Consider the following 13,934-nt stretch of genomic DNA (forward strand, 5'->3'; position numbering starts at 1 on the left):
ACTTCCACCACCATATAATTCTAAGTGGGGAAAAATAATTGACCGCAGCGTGTACACAGTAGGTTCCTAAATTTAAAAAGTATGTGCGCACATGTATATGACTGCATACGACAGGGAGGACATCCTGACAAGGAGAGTTTAGAGCAAGCATTTTCCTCCTGAGCCTGGGTTTCTTCCCCGTAGTAGGGGAGCTGGACGCCGGGGCCCTGACCTTGCGCCAGTGCTCCCTCCCCAGTCCTGGGCCGCGTGGTGGGTGTGGGCTCTGGCCTGGACAGCCCTGACCTTGTGTGAAGGGGCTGGCCTTGCGGGTGTGCCCAGTGGGGCGGGGAGGTGGTCAGTGGGGCCAGCCTGGGGCTGTGCTGTGTCACTTGCTCAGGATAGAATGGAATGCTGCTGCTGGCCGGGCCGTGTCCTGACAGAGCGAGTGCAGAGTCCCATTCCCTGCTCCCTTGTCAGTGTGGCCGCCAGGCAGCTGCTCAGAGTCGGGGCTGCAGCGGGGGGTGAGGGAAGCTGCACCCTGGGGCAGGAGGGACCCTACATTCTAGACCCCTGGACCCGGACATGTCCGTCTTCCTCTGGGCAGGGAGTAGCCCTGATCCAGCAGAGATCATTCTGTTGTCCGGCCTCCCTGCACCTCTGGTGTCCTCAGGACAGCTCCGGTGTCTCCCTCTCCAGGTTTCCTGGGTCCCTTGGGAGTGGCATTGTTGTTAACTTTCTTCAGCAGGACTGCTCTGCAGTAGGCAGGGAGAAGCCAGCAAGCGGAGTTGCACCGCCCCATCCCCGCAACCAGGGTCCGGGCAGCCTAGGAGGGGCTCGGCCGCCTGCCCTTCTCCGGGTCAGGGTGGGTGTCGCCAAGGCCCGATGCCCTGGGTGTGCTTGCCCCTCTGCACTGAGCCCCTCCCCGACCTCCAGCAGAGGACTGTGCGTTCCCAGCCTGGAGCGGGCAGCTCTCGGAGAGGGGATGTGGCCTGCTTGGGCTCTTGCAGTTAGCACTGGGCAGAGCCCCGACGGCCAGGTGTTTCCTCCTCCCTTGCCCACCAGCTCCCAAGGACAGGGACTGTCCCTGCCCTTCTCTGCCCTCAGCACAGGACAAGCAAGGGGGTCTGCTGGACTGGCCCACGCCTGTGGCCAAAGGGCAGGCTGCGGTGGGGGATGGGGGCAGCTCACCCTGAAGGTGCCTTGGGGACCTGGGCCCCATTGACTGTACGTATGATCCCCAAGGACCCTTTGTGCTGGTCCTTTCCTTCCAGATTCCCAGCATTGCTGACCGCTGGGCATTGTGTGTCCCTCCATGGTGGCTGCTTCCTGTACCCTGCGTACATTCCCTGGTGCCGCATTAGCCTGTCCCTAGAGGCTGGCAGCTGGACGGGCGCGGTGCAGGAGGGTGGAGAGTCCCTGGGCCGCCTAGCACCGCCTTGAGTCCTCTGGAGAGCGCTGGGGCGTGGGTGGTCGGGGACGTTGCAGGAGGGCTCGGTGTGGGCCTCAAAACTCAGAGTAGAGGAGACTGCCAGTGAACTTGAGGGTGCCTGTCCTGGGGGTGAGCTAGTTTCACCTTCTCCCTCCTGCCTGAGTTACTGCACAGCCGTTGAGTTTTCTGTGGCTCTGAGCCATGGTGCCCCCACCCCCGCAGCACAGCCTCTGACTGGGGCATCTCCCGAGGGCGGCACAGTGCTGGCCCTGTCCCTGCGACCTCACCGGCCTCACCCACGCCCACTGCAGCCCAGGAGGCGGGGCTGTTCTTGCCCTCCTTTCGCAGGAGGCAGGCTCAGAGAAGCAGAGGAACCCGCTTGGCTATCGCTGGTCATACCAGCTCTGCCTGGCGGAGGCCCGCACTCCCCGCGGGGCCGCCCTGCTCCCCGCGTCCCCAGATGCTGGCCCTGGGCTGAGGAGATAGGGCCCTCGGCTGAGGAGATAGGGCCCTCGGCTAAGCTGCTTAGTGCGGCAGCAGGTCACAGCCAAGACAGCTGGGGCAGGGGGAGTAGCCAGGCCCGGGGCCGAGCCTCTGCCACCCTCCTCCACTCCTTCCCCGTGGCTGCCTTGCCCGGGCTTGGCTGAGGAGGGACACAAAGGCCCCAGTGATTTCCTGTCTTGCCTGATAACAGGCTCTAAGGCCCCGTGGCCTCTGATGGGTGCAGGGCAGCAGGAGGTGGCTGAGCTCAAGGCCACTGCCTCTGGGAATCCTTCTCTGATTGAACTACTCCCACCGGCCCCACTGGCCCTCTGGTTTTGCACTCCTGGGAGCCAAAGCCTTACTGGCCAGGCCTTGCTGGTCAAGTGTAAGCACTCTGACCTCCACTGGCCGTGCCGGGGCCCTGGGGCAAGGCTGTGCCCTCTTGGTTGGCCTGCTGGGCGCCGCTGGGGGGAAGCCTTGGCAGCAGGGCCTGTTCCGGGGGCTTCACCCAAGTGATGGGGCTTGAGTGCTGTGCTTTCTGACTCTAGCAGTCTGCTTGGAGACAGGGAGAGCTCTTTGCCTGTGCTCAACTTACTCGGCCCCAACTCTTGCCCCTCTCCACGAGACGGTCAGCCAGGGTCTCTGATCCCCACAGAGGAGCCGGTACAGGCAGGTCTCAGCCTCGCCTGGATGAGCCCTCCTTCCCTGAAGAGAGCTTTTCTTTTTCTCCCTGAACCTTCAGAGCCCCTCAGCCCTCCCCACGAAGTCTGTGGCTTCCTTGAGAGGCGGGGTGGGGTGAAGCCCCACCTACTGCCTCTCTGCCCCTACTGGGGAGGAGGCCCAGCCCCAGTTCTCTGCCAGCCGCAGCCTGGAGCCGGGTCCCAGTCCACCCAGTCCCCAGATGGCATGCGGTACCAAGATGGGGCAGGAGAGGCTGCAGCAGTGGGAGCTGGGGCTTCCAGGAGCGCCTGGCGATGTCCACTTTGGGAGACCACCCTCTTGTGTCTGCAGGCAGACAACATCGGTGGCAGCAGGTCCTGCCAGATGGTGAGCCCCCAGCCACTCCCCTAAAGGGGACCAACCATCTGGTTGATGGTATCTTTAGTCATGGGTGTGAGCACTTGAGTGATGGAAGAGAATGGGGTAGTAGAGCCAAATCAGAGAAGGGAGGGCATGCCCCACTCCAGCCAGGCTCTGGACCCCTCCCTTTGAGTGGCTGGGCTCTTCTCCCTCCTCTTCCTGAGGTCAGTCAACCCAGCTTTGTCTCTCAGTGCCTAGCACCACGATCCTGGAGCACCAGGGACCCACTTCTGCCAAGCCTTCCCTTCCTAGGCCTTAGCTTCCCAACTGCACAGGCATCCAGTCTTTCCAGGCTTCTGGGGAAGACAGGTCTGTGTGCTGCAGCCCAGCTCGTGTGGGGGCCGTGTTCCGGGGGTAGAGGGAGAACAGACCTCCCCAAGCCCCAGGCACCATCCATGCCTGCCTCCCGCCCCTGGCAGATGCTGCTCCTCTGCTTCCCACTGGCAGCACCTGGTTCTGGAACTCGGCACCACTCTGATCGGACTGTCCTGGGGTGGCTGAGCCAGCGAGCAGAGGCCTGGACCAAGGCACGTTTCTTGCACCTGCCAGCCGGTGGGACAGCCCAGGGAGGTGCCAGTCCCATTTCTGGTTCTTGGGCCACTGCCAAAGGAAGGTGCCCCGGAGCACAGGCAGGACAGACGGACATCCTCGAAACTGCTCCTGGGCACGCATCCTGAAAATGGGAAGGAAAAGTTGACTTTTGCCAAGAGAGAGAAACACTTTTCAGTTTTCTTTCTCTCAGACCTCTCCTGAATGTTCCTAAGCAACGAAGCAGGTTGAGTGGAAGCCCGGCTGTGTTGGAGGGGAGAGGAGTGGGGGGTGCAGGTGACCATGGACCACCTGTGACCAGGAAGGCAGGGCTGCCTGTTCCTTGTCCTCTCCTCTTTGCTTCCTTGCAGTGTGTTGGTGGAACCTGAGATCCTGAAACAGTCGAGAGGGTGATGGAGGTCCTGGATGCTTCTTCCAGCCCCCAAACATCCTTTGCTGAGGGCACCCAGGTGCAGTGGGTGGGGCTGTGAACACAGCTGGCACAGGGTGGGTTCTGTGTGCGCCTTTGTGGTGGGTGGCGGTGCGCCAGTGTTGTGTGCTGACACCCCTGCTGGGCAGACCTAGGCAGTCTCCTCAAAGCCCGGGGAGGACTGGGGCTGCCCTCCCGGCCCTGACACCCACTCCTCGTGGCTTCAGTGCCCCCGCCAGGCCCCTGGAGGTGGGGCTGAGCTGCTTCTGGCTGAAGGGCTCAGCCCCGTTTACCCTGAGGGTGTGCCCTGCAGTGGAGAGGGGCAGAGGCAGATGGACGTCTAGCAAAATTTCCCACTTGCAAAGTCTGGGATTCCAAGTCCATGCCCTTCTCGGCACTGCGGAACAGTAGCCCAATTGCTCCAAACCCATGTGATCACCGTCTGGGCACCTGCATCCTTCTGGACCTCGGCCCTCCATTTCTGGGCCTAATAATGGCCTTGTTTGGACAAGGCAAAGCAAAGCCCCGTTGGTGGCTGTTCCGGACAGCCCTGGCGTCTCCCCCAGGCCCACTGTCTGAGTGCTGCCCTGCTGTCCTGGCTGCTGGCTGCTCACAGAGGCAGCCCTGGGGCTGGCGGGGAGCACAGGTCTGCTCCAGAGGGCGCAGGGAGCACTCCGTGGGCAGTGGAGTCCTGGGCGAGGTGGGGGCAGCCTCGGGAGAGTGTCTGCCGTGTGTTTATGGCTCATTGGGTTATAGGTGGTCTGGAAAGAGTGCAGTCCAAGGTGGATGGAAGGAAGGAGTGGGTGGGGAGTTTGTCCTGGGCAGAGAGGAGTGTCTTATGTGCTGGGCTGCGGGAAGGTGCTTGGGAAACATGCTATGTTGAAACTGTGAAGTTGTTGGGAAAGCATCTGGGGCAGCACCATAAGCCTCTCCAAGGCCTGGCCAGGAGCGATGACAGTTACAGTGGAAGTGATTCGACAAAGGCCTGTGAAACTGACCAAGGACAGGGCTGGAGGGGAGGAGGTTCAGTGACTCTGGCTACAGCTGCTGGAATTTGCTGGCCTGGCAGCCCCCAAAGGCAAGAGTGGTGGTCGCTAACCATCTGCTACACTGGAGTGTGGCCAGCGTGGAGGCAGGGATGGCACAGAAGCCCTCTGGAGGGCCTTCCTGCTTCAGGGTCTCCGTCTGCAGAGCAGGAGAAAGCACAGGAAGGCTTGAGAGGTGTCAGGCCACATGGCAGTGAGGTCTCGGAGCCTCCCCAGGGCAGGCGCAGTGGGGAAGAGAATTGAGAGGAATGGTGAGGGTTTCTATCCACAGAGAGGCACCCAGGGGACCCCTGCTGAGCAGATGTGGCCAGTCCAGCTTCACTCCCTGCTGTGCTGGCTGTCTGGTTTTGGGGATAGGCTGGCCTGAAGGGTTCAAGTCCGGGTGAGCTGGTGTGCTGGTGTCTGCCCCGGTCCCTGCACTGCTCTCCCTCTGGGCTGGTCCCACTGGGGGTCCCTCCCACTCTCTCTGACCCTTAGCTGTCAACCGCTGCTGCCAGAACAGGGCAGCGAGGACTTGAGTGCACCTGTGTTGGGGGAGCTGCTTAGCGGGCCTCAGGGAGGATGGGCTGGAAGACTGCCTCTCAGTCACATGACCACTGGCCTGTCTTCCTGCCCCTCTCCCCTGGATCTGCTGGACCCCTGCCCATCAGAGCAGCAGGCACTTCATTTTAATCAGGAAGCACACGGCTCCTGGAGGCCTCCTTCCTGACCACTTCTGTCCCTTGAAGTTTTCATGGGTTCCCCCTCGCAGGGGCGCTCACACCCCCTGGGCACTTTTATAGTAGTTATTTCCTTAGAGGTGCTGCTCTTCCTTCCCTTTGAAACTGTCCTCCTCTTCGGGAAGATGGAGAGGACTGGTCCCTGTGGGACGTTGGGCCGTGCGGGCCGGGCTGGCGGCACAAGTATGGGCTGCAGGGGAGGACGCGTGCAGACCCTCCTTGGAGGGGCCGCTCTCTGCCTTTGACTTCGGAGATGCCATGCTCTCCTTGATCTTCCGTCTGCTCCTGTGCTCTCTCCATGCTGCTCCGTGCCCTGACCTGTTGTCTTTGAAAGCTACCCCTCTGGTCCTGTCCCCTTTTCTCTCTCTCCCTTGACAAACCTGTCCAGCCTCCTGATTTCAGCCGTGAGCTCTCGTTTACCATGCTTTTGTAGTGCGCAGTGCACCGTTACAAACAATAACCCCGCAAACTGGGATGGCTGGTCCACTTTTTGGGTGAGGAAGCTCAGGCATGGGATGACTAAGCCACAGCGTGGTTACACCTCGTTCCCAAAATGCACGTCTGACGTTCCGGTGGGCAGACCCATGTCTGAGTTACCTGTGCGGTGAGTGGCCCTTCATTAGGGGCCCCTGGTGTCCCTCCTTCAGCAGGCACTGTCCTCGGGGTTCACGTGTGCTGCTTGGTGTAGTTGCACATCACCCCTGTGGGGAAGACGTCCTTATCTGCACTTTACAAAGGAGGGGACAGCGAGGTTGTGTTATTTACTCAAAGCCCCCGAGTGAGTGACGGAGCCAGACCCTGCATGCTTTCCTCTCCCTGCACCTTGTTGATGAGCCGTGTGACTGCACGTGGTCAGGGCCACAGTGCTGGGAGGGTGGCCCGCCAACTGGTGATGGCTGCAGGACTGACTGTCCGGGAGGGTCCCGCGAGATCCCAGCATCCCTGCTTCCTTGAAAGGCCCACTGTAGTTCTGTGTTGTGAGTCTGTCTGAGCTGTTCTGACCTTAGCTGTGTTCACCCCTCGCCACCCCACGCGGCCCGGCGTGAAGAGCTGAACTACCTGTTATTGGTTCTTAGATAATTTCTTTCAAGCTGCAGGGGTTGCCTGGGGTTCTGTTTCAGGATCTGTCAGACAGGTCTGTGCTGGCGCTCTCGTTGTCTGGTGTATTTTGCAGGCTTTCATCTAATCCCCTCATAGCTTTGTTTTTCCAGAATGAGGAGTTCCCAGCCTTGTGGGATCTCCCATCACGTCTCTCGTTTTCACTCGCTGCTTGTGTGTCTGATGTGTCTGGTGTGAGGGCACGTTTCCCCAGTGGAGTCGGGGCACCCCCTCCCCAGAGCCACCCACAGCCAGCACAGCCAGAACACCTCCCTGCGGCGCAGACTCACGGTGACGAGCCCTGTCCCTGCTCCCCCTCCCAGGCCCAGCCGCCCCTGCTGAGGTCAGCTTCTCAGTAGCTGCAAGTATGGCCCAGCCCAGGCTGGCTGGCTCGCTGCGCAGTGTGTCTGTCACACAGAACCTTTCCTGGTGCGATGACGGAGCGCCCAAGGCATGTGGAGCCTGGCTCTTGGACTTCTGTGCCGGTCACGGGTGCCAGGCCTGGGGACAGCCAGGTTAATGGCTGCAATGGGCATGACCTGCTCTGAGGAAGGGGCTCGGGGCCAGGAGGGGTTGCAGGTGGACCGAGGTGCACAGGGTGGCACCATGCCCAGCCCAGGCACTCTCTCCTCTCCTTCCGGCCTCCCCTTCCTTGTCAGCTCTTTTTTTCCTTCTTTGTCCTTTTTTCCCTCCCTCCTCCCATGTGTAGGGGGTCACCACAATGATGGGCGTGATCTGGTACCATCCCAGCTCAGGATTCATGTTCTGAAGTTTCCTGCTTTTTTGCTTCATGCCAGCATGGATTTCTTAAAGAGGTTGCAGGCATGTTAGTGGTCCAAGGCTGTCTTGGAGATGGCGAGGGAGCCTCGGCAACAGCAGAGACCACTTCCGGGACGACAGGAAGGAAAATCACATTCAGCGTGCAGCTGCCGGGCCCACCTGCTCTCACGTGAGCATCCGGCACCTGGAAGACAGGGAAGTCACGTGCTGTTACCGTCCCAGCAATGAGCTGCCATCGCAAGAAGTGAAATCCACTTGCGTGTGACACTCTCCCTGGTGCGTGTGACTGCCAGAGGGTGCAGGGAAGCGGGGGCCCGGGTGTCCAGTGACCAATCGCGACTGCTGACGGGGCTCTGAGAGGGGAGAAGAGAGTTTGTTTCTGATTGTATAAATGCGTATGTGGTCGCTGGAGAATTTTAGAAGGAATATACAGGCAGAAAAATAGCCTGCATTAGGATCACTTGTAACGCCACCACGCAGAGCCAGCCTCCCCTCACCCTTGATGAGTTTCTGGGTGTGTATGTGGGAGGTTTTTTGGTTGCTAGGGACACCTTGAGTTAAAAGAAATAGAAGGACACAGAGGACACTGGATTCACTTCCCCCCCGCCCCCCAGGCTGCCTGGGGCCTCCCACTTTGTCTGCACCAGCTGGCTGCCCCTGGGGACTAGGCAGCCACTTAGTGCCGTGTCTGAGTGCCCACTGGAAAGGAGACCCTGCTGCTGGGGAGATCCTGCATGGTGTGGGATGCAGAACCAGAAGTGGCTGGGACCCCAGTAGCTCGTGGGACAGCCCCCACCCCAAAGCAGAGGCCCCTGGCAGGTGGCCCTGGGGCTGTGCCCAGACTTCTAGTGGCAGCGCCATGTTAGTCCGCTCTGGCTCTCCGGGTGAATGAGGCTGAGGGATCGCTTTTCACCTGCGGATTCTGACTCTGGGTCCTCACTCTGCCCTCCAGAGCCTCGTGGAATAAGTCCCGACCCCGTGGACCCGGCTGCGCGTCTCACACTTAAACCCGCACCCGTGTTCCTTGCCACTGCCCCAGGTCCTCCTTGGCCCGACACCCCCGGTCCCCACACCCGTTCCCCGCAGGCAGGGCACTCTCACACCCCCCAGTGCTGCTGTGGCTGGAGAGGTGACGCCTCTGGCAGGGCTTCCGGGAGCAGGTGAGACGGAGCCGCGTTTGGAGGGTGGCGAGATGGGGAAGCCCATTCCAGGCCAGGGAATGGCACGCGGAATGCTCACCCGCGGCAGGTGTGCACACAGGCCTGCGTGAGTGTGAGCTCTCTCCCGGCCAGAGAAATCCCCGCCCCCAGTCTCCCCCCGGCCCAGGCCCTTATATAGCCACTGCCCGGGTCCTGGAGCCCGGGGTGGGGCGGCCCCCCCACTGTACACATGCGGGGAGCCTGCCGCGAGCTGGGCTCCAGCCGACCCTCAGGGTCGCCTTGTCATCACAGCCGGAGTCAGCTGTTGGTTTGGGAAGCCTTCCCTGGTGTTTCACGGTGCGTAGCCAGAAATATAACCCTCCTGTTTGCCAGCAGTGTTGGATCTTGGCAGGCATCCTCATGGCCTATTTTAAACTGAAGGGAGCAGAGAGCGGGGCCTCTGGGCTGAGCCCGGGACCCTTTCCTCGCGGGGCCGAGGGGGCTGCTGGGGCTGGTCACTTTCTCCCTCCTTGGGAGGGTGGACACCTGTCTTGGGGAAGGACACAGGGCTGGGAAGTGGGGCTGTTTCAGGGCAGTCTGGAAGACGTTTTCATGATTGCACAGTGAGCCCTGGGCTGGCAGCGGGCGGCCTGGGCTGTCCGCTCTCCCTCTGCGATGCTGTGGGCACATTCAAGCAGGCCGCCCTGTTTACCTTGCCATCTGGAAAATGGGGGCTCCTGTGGCTCCCAAGACCTCAGCATGGTTACGAGCACGTCCAGGATCTACCAAGTCCCTGTCATCCTGCTTCGTTTGCCAAAGTCACTCTCCCCGGCGGGCAAAGCCAACTCCAGGTAGACAGGCGCTCCCGAGAAAACCAAATGGAAAGTTGAAGGGAAGGGGCAGCACAGGCTGCTCAGCTACTCTGGGGCTGCCACTGGCTCAGTGAGTGAAATGACAACAATGGCTCGTGAAGGATCCAGCGTAGCCTGGTGCTTCAGAGCCTGGATTCTGGATTCCACTTGCCGAGCCTCTCCCCGGGCAAGCTCCCTGTTCTCTGTGAGCCTCTGTTTCCCATGGGTCTATGGGGATGGTGCTGATACGCCCTCGAGACGTAGCAGGCACGCAGCGGGATGACGGGTCTGCAGGACGGCGCCTGCGGTAGGGCAGGGCTGAATGAGCTCACCGCTGCCATGGCTGCTGCCGTGACACTTCACAGGACGTCACCATGGACAGGTGGTGTCAGCGGTGATGCTGGAGCTGGTGGAGAACAGGCACCAGTCGGCCCAGGATCAGCCTCAGTGGAAAATGATTGCCTCCTCACCACGGTCCACAGCACGCCAGGTGGGGACTGGAGTCTGGTCGCGGCCCCACAGGAGCCCTGTCCTAGGGGTGGGATGCTGGTGGTGGTGCCGACAGGGTGTTCATCCTCAGAAGGGGCCACAGCATGTCAGGTCCCAAGGGGCAACGTGTCCCTGCGCATAGTTCCGTCCGCTGTGCCTCAGCCCAGTGGAGCCCACTCCTGGCCAGGGAGGTGGGTGGTGACAGCTGTGGAAGTCCTGATGCACGATGGTCCAGGGTGAGGTCTGAACATCTGCAACACCAAAACCCTTTTTGGTGATTCTGATGCCCAGCAGAGGACTGGGGACAAGGGCTGTAGAGGGACAGAGCGTGGAACTTAGCCTGGCCCTGCTGCTGAGTCTGGGGTAATAGTGTCTGCCTCCGCGGGCTGGTATGAGAGTGAATGGAACAGTGGGCCTGAACACCCTAGTGCACAGGCCCACGCCCTGGATGGCGATGAGCTTTGAGACGCCGGCTGGGCAGGGGCCTCTCCTCTGCCGGTCTAGGTGCTGGCTGCCTTCGGGGCTCAAGCTTCTCCTCCAGACCTTTTCAGGGCTTAGGGGCTCTCTTCCTTGCCCTCCCCGCCCCTTCCCACATCCCCAACTTTGGACACCTAGACATGGGGGACCTTCCTGTTTCAGAGGTGAGGAGAGGCGGGGGAGAACCGCCTGCAGGTCCACGGAGAATCGGTGCTGGGTGGGCCCTGCCCCCAGGTCAGGTTCACAGGCGCCTTGTAATCCACCTGGGCCCGTGTTCCAGGCTCTAGACCAAGGGCCTAACATGTTTCTCCACCAGAAAGAGCGCAAGAGGGAAGGGCTTGTGCTCTGTCCTGTCTGTCCTGATGTCTGATGGTGCCTGGAGAGTGCCACTGGGTGCCAGGCACTGTTTCACGTGCTGTTGTACATTAACTTACTGTGGCTTCCTGACCAGCCTGAAGGCGGTCCTGTGAGTCAACCCGCTGAACAGACACGGAGATGAGTCTCAGAAGACCTATGAGTTTCTCAGGGCTGTGTTTTCAAGGACGCCTTCCCCAGTCCTGTCCTTTTCACGTTAATTCAGAATCAGTTTCCATTGACGGCCCCTCAGTGGTGACGAGCAGGCAGCACACACTCTCACGTGGACACTGCGGCCTGTAACCCCGCACTGGCGGTGGATGCTCTGTGCACACGTGTGTTGACTGTTGAACAAGTTGTATTTGTTGGTTTCTAGGGGACCGCGAGAGGCTGGAGAGAGGGCAGCAGCTGCCCTGTCGCTGGGAGAGCTTCTCTGACGCCAGCCTGCCCCCTGGGTGGGCTTCCTGCCGTGCTCACCAGCGCCCCATGGTCCCCCAGAGCCCAGAATAGCAGTCTGCAGTCAAGAGGGACAGTGAGGAGCCGGGCACATGGCTGGGCTGCAGGGCTGATGGGCGCAGGACAGTCAACCTTGGGGCTTGAGGCCTGGCCCCGTCTGTCCCGCCAGCTCCAGGCTTTTTATAGAGAGGCCGCGTTTGGCAAGCCCGGCGAGTATGTGTGGGCCCTCATCTGACCGCAGCAATGTGGACCCTTCGCAGGGGTGGCCTGAGGAGACAAGGCCCCCGGGCTGACCTGGGTTTGAGTCTTGGTAGCAGCTGACGCGCCCTGCCCACGGCCGCCTCGCCTAATGGGAGCAGCCCGCCAGGGAGCTGCAAAAGGAAACGGCCTGCGCGGCTCAGCTCTATTATTAAACCTTTCTCCAGCACTTTCTCCCCACTCAGCCTTCACCACCACCGGGGCGGGACTGTCCCTGCGCCACCCTAGAGGGACGTGGCCGCCGTCGGCGTTGTAGGGAGGACGGTGTGGGGGCCCGTTTCAGTTTCATGGAGCTGCCAGTGGGATTCCCCTGCTCTGGAGGCGGAAGAAGTCCTGGCCTTCAGGAAGGGCTTCTTGGGGGCATCTTGCCTGCAGCCCAGAAGCCCGAGAGCCTTTCCCTCTGGGTCACCCTTAGAACGAGGCGGCCTCTTTTAGACGACGTCCTCGTGCAGGAGAGTAAACGAGCATTTGAGGATTTGCAGTGCTGGGAAGAGTTGGCATCTCGCGGATCTGGAGATGAGCGTAAGGTTCAGGAGGGGTGCCAAAGCTGGACCCCCCTCGTGGCTCTCAGGGACAGGCACCACTCTTGTTAGCGTCCTGGAGTGGAAGAGTCTCTTGCCACTTACATCCTCATACGCTGTTTGCTGTCACCTACCCCTTTTTGTTTTCTTAAAAGAGATTTTTTGTGTTTCGGGTTTTTTTGTTTAAGAGCACTTTTAGGTTTACAACAAAATTGAGAGGAAGTCACAGAGATGTCCCGTATCTCCCCTGCCCCCACACACGCACAGCCTCCCGCCACGCTCAACACCCACACCAGACGGTACATTTGTTACCAAGGATGAACTGCCTTTGACACGTCAGTCCCCCAGAGCCCATCGCTCACCTGAGGGTTCACTCTTGGTGTTGTGCCCTCTGCGGATTTGACAGATGTGTTGTGACACGTGTCCGCCAGCAGAGCGTCACACAGCGTAGTTTCACTGCCCTGACAATAAGCCTCTGTGCTCCACCTGCGCACCCCCCACCCGAACCCTGGCAGCCACTGACGAATTTTCTGTCTCCACAGTTTTGCCGTTTTTGGAACGTCGTATAGTTGGAATCACACAGGCTGTAGCCTTCGCGGATGGGTTTCCTCATTTAGCAGACACGTTTACCATCCCTCCACGTTCCGTTGTTCACTCACCCCTTCTTTTACAGACGGCGGGGAAGCTGGCACCCGGGCCCTTCCAGTCCCCACTGAAGGCTCGCTTACATGAGAGTTCCCGCCCCCACCTCTTTTGTGGTTTTGTCCTTTGTCAGATTTATCGGGTTGTCAGGGCCAGGGAGGTGATGATGATGAATGGGAAAGGGGGAGAGGCCGTGGGGGGCCAGCGGCTGGAGGGGGGACAGCCCGAGGCTGGCGGAGAGCTGGTGAGCAAGGCCGGAGTTACTGAGTCACAGACGGCGGTCAGCTTGGCGTCTGCATGGGAAACGCCAGGCCTGGTGGCAGCGCACTTGGTCCGTGCCTCGGGAGGACGCAGCAGAACCGCCAGGAACCTGGGCCGGGCCTGGGCAGGAGGGACCCCACGGCCGAGTGCCTGAGGCCAAGGCCACAGGCCTGGCGCTTGGTGCCTCTCTGCGCCTCGGGAGGTGTCTGGTTCCCCCCAGGAGGCGAGTGCATTAAAAATAGCCGATGACGGACTGCAGCGAGAGCTGCCGCTAGCGTAATGGTCAGTTTTGAGAATGCCCTGGCGAGGGCTGGGAGGATGGATGAGGTTAAATTTGGCCCTGTTGGCCGATTGGCATCTCTTGAGCCAGGTGCTAATCCCTTCAGGAGGTCAGATAAGCTCCCCAGCAGCTCCTGATCATGACTTTGAGGCCAGGTTAACTCTTACACGGGGAGCCCCAAAGTCGTGACGGCTCCATGTTGTGCAGAACAGAGCAGAAGCCGCTGTGGGGCTGGACTTCACGGGGGTCTGTCCAGAGGAGGGCCAGTTCCTGAAGTACGAGATGGACTCTGCTCTGTGACAGTCTCTCCAACAAGGCCATCGCTCGTCCTGGGACCACCCTGTAGGCAGTCCTGTGGGAAAGAGACGGTGCCCTTCTCCCTGGGAAGTGGCTCAGCCCAGGGGAACCTGAACTGCTGAACATTGGGGCGACTTGGGTGGCACCACTGAAGGCCGGGGTCTCCCTCTCCTGGTCTTGTCTTTGTCAGCTCCACGGTCCGAGGAGTCAGAACCCAGTTTCCGGTGACTCCTATACGTAGAAGCAGAAAGCACCCCCACTGCAGTTCTAGGCTTTGGGGGTTTCCGCTCCCACCCTGTCTGCTGGAGGCATAACGCCCACCTTTTGCAGAGGGAGA

General features: G+C 60.5%; 1 protein-coding gene across 3 annotated transcripts in view; it reads left to right on the forward strand.

The window, feature by feature from the left end:
- The window catches only part of TSPAN9 (tetraspanin 9), a 167,099-nt gene that overhangs the window by 127,381 nt on the left and 25,784 nt on the right, over positions 1-13,934 (forward strand). The window contains exon 1 of one of the 3 annotated variants that reach the window (XM_074357605.1): positions 2,775-2,938. The exons of the other annotated variants lie outside the window; for them this stretch is intronic. Coding sequence (XP_074213706.1) covers positions 2,798-2,938 — 141 coding nt within the window. The 5' untranslated portion in view covers positions 2,775-2,797. Of the gene's footprint in view, positions 1-2,774; positions 2,939-13,934 lie in introns of those variants that run through there. 3 annotated transcript variants of the gene reach the window in all.

The sequence above is a fragment of the Camelus bactrianus genome, chromosome 34 (assembly GCF_048773025.1).
Source record: "Camelus bactrianus isolate YW-2024 breed Bactrian camel chromosome 34, ASM4877302v1, whole genome shotgun sequence".
NCBI classification, from domain to species: domain Eukaryota; kingdom Metazoa; phylum Chordata; class Mammalia; order Artiodactyla; family Camelidae; genus Camelus; species Camelus bactrianus.